Source organism: Pteropus alecto, unplaced genomic scaffold (genome assembly GCF_000325575.1).
Source record: "Pteropus alecto unplaced genomic scaffold, ASM32557v1 scaffold39, whole genome shotgun sequence".
Lineage (NCBI taxonomy): Eukaryota > Metazoa > Chordata > Mammalia > Chiroptera > Pteropodidae > Pteropus > Pteropus alecto.
In genome coordinates, this window is record NW_006443568.1 from 6424545 (window position 1) to 6425790 (window position 1246).

General features: G+C 53.0%; 1 protein-coding gene across 1 annotated transcript in view; it reads left to right on the plus strand.

Moving 5' to 3' along the window:
• Positions 1-994, plus strand: part of MATN1 (matrilin 1) — a 9932-nt gene extending 8938 nt beyond the window's left edge. The window contains exon 8 of the mRNA XM_006924319.3: positions 476-994. Coding sequence (XP_006924381.1) covers positions 476-525 — 50 coding nt within the window. The 3' untranslated portion in view covers positions 526-994. The remainder of the gene's footprint in view (positions 1-475) is intronic.
• The last annotated feature ends 252 nt before the right edge of the window (positions 995-1246 follow it).

Consider the following 1246-nt stretch of genomic DNA (forward strand, 5'->3'; position numbering starts at 1 on the left):
GATTCTGGAAAGATGGGCTCGCACCAGCTTCGGCACTGACCCTGTCAAAAGCAAAGGCTCCTAGAGGGTAAACAGAAAAACAGCAGAGGTCAAGATCTAGAGATGGGCACACACAAAGTCCTGGACGCATTCAGGAAAACATGGACTCCCCACTTCTCAGGATCTTGGTGACATGAGCCTCTACCCAGTTGGGGTTGGGTCCCAAACAGCTCCCCTGAGGTCAGAACTAGGCGGGGGATCTAAACAGCTCACCTGGGTAGGGCTGGGCATTCAGGGCTCATAGTACTGCCTCTGTTTTTCAGAGAGCACCATTCTGAGGGCGGCGGATGGACAAGTTCTGACACTGGGGAGTACATGTCCTATAGGGGCTGAGAGAAAGCCCTGGAAAAGGGCACTCTGCGGGAAACAAAGTGGGGGTCACACCATCACTGCCCTGCTCTGGTCAACTTGTGCCTTTCCTTAACTCTGAGTCCACTGGAAGCTGTGAGTAAGCGGCTGGCCATCCTGGAGAACACGATCGTCTAAGGGCACCTGTCTCCGCTGCGGCTTCCCCATCTTCCCACCCCAAGCACAGCTCACAGAGTCCTGCGTGTGTCCCCTAGAGCCCCACGTTTAGTGTAGCTTTGCCTCTTAGTGAGGGGTGTTTGGAAGGGGCAGGCCCCTGGGATGGCACCAAGCCTCTCCCTCCTCCACCAGCCTGCTAGCCCGGCGGGGGCAGGGCTGGGGTGTGTGTTTGAGTGTGTGTACTGGGGCTGCATGAGTGGGAGCATGCGTGTGTGCCTCGGGGCAGGGGTGTGTCTGCTCCAGTGCAATAGTGAGAACACAGGGGTGAGTGTGAGAGGGACTGCATTTGCATTTTTTCAATCAAAAGCTTAATATATTCCCATATTTTTTTAGTTAACCCTTTGTCAACTGCAAGTACTGTGACTCTCCTGTCTGATTTCTCTATTCCTCTTTGAAAAACAATTAAATGTGATTTAACTTAAGCACTAAATGGGCCCGAGGCAGTGTGGTTATTTGAGGAGCAGGAGAAAGGACAGATGAGGGTGGCAGGTGATGGGGGTGATTTCGGGACAGCAACGGCGGTCATAGCAGTGATGAGGGCAGCGGCTCCCAACTCCAAACCCACTCCCGTTTGTCCTGACTTTTCAGTTACATGTTTCTTTCTGTTTCTCATCTCATCCTCCCAGTAACCATACCCAGAACAGATGAGTCATCCCCATTTCACAGATGGGGAAGCCGAGCA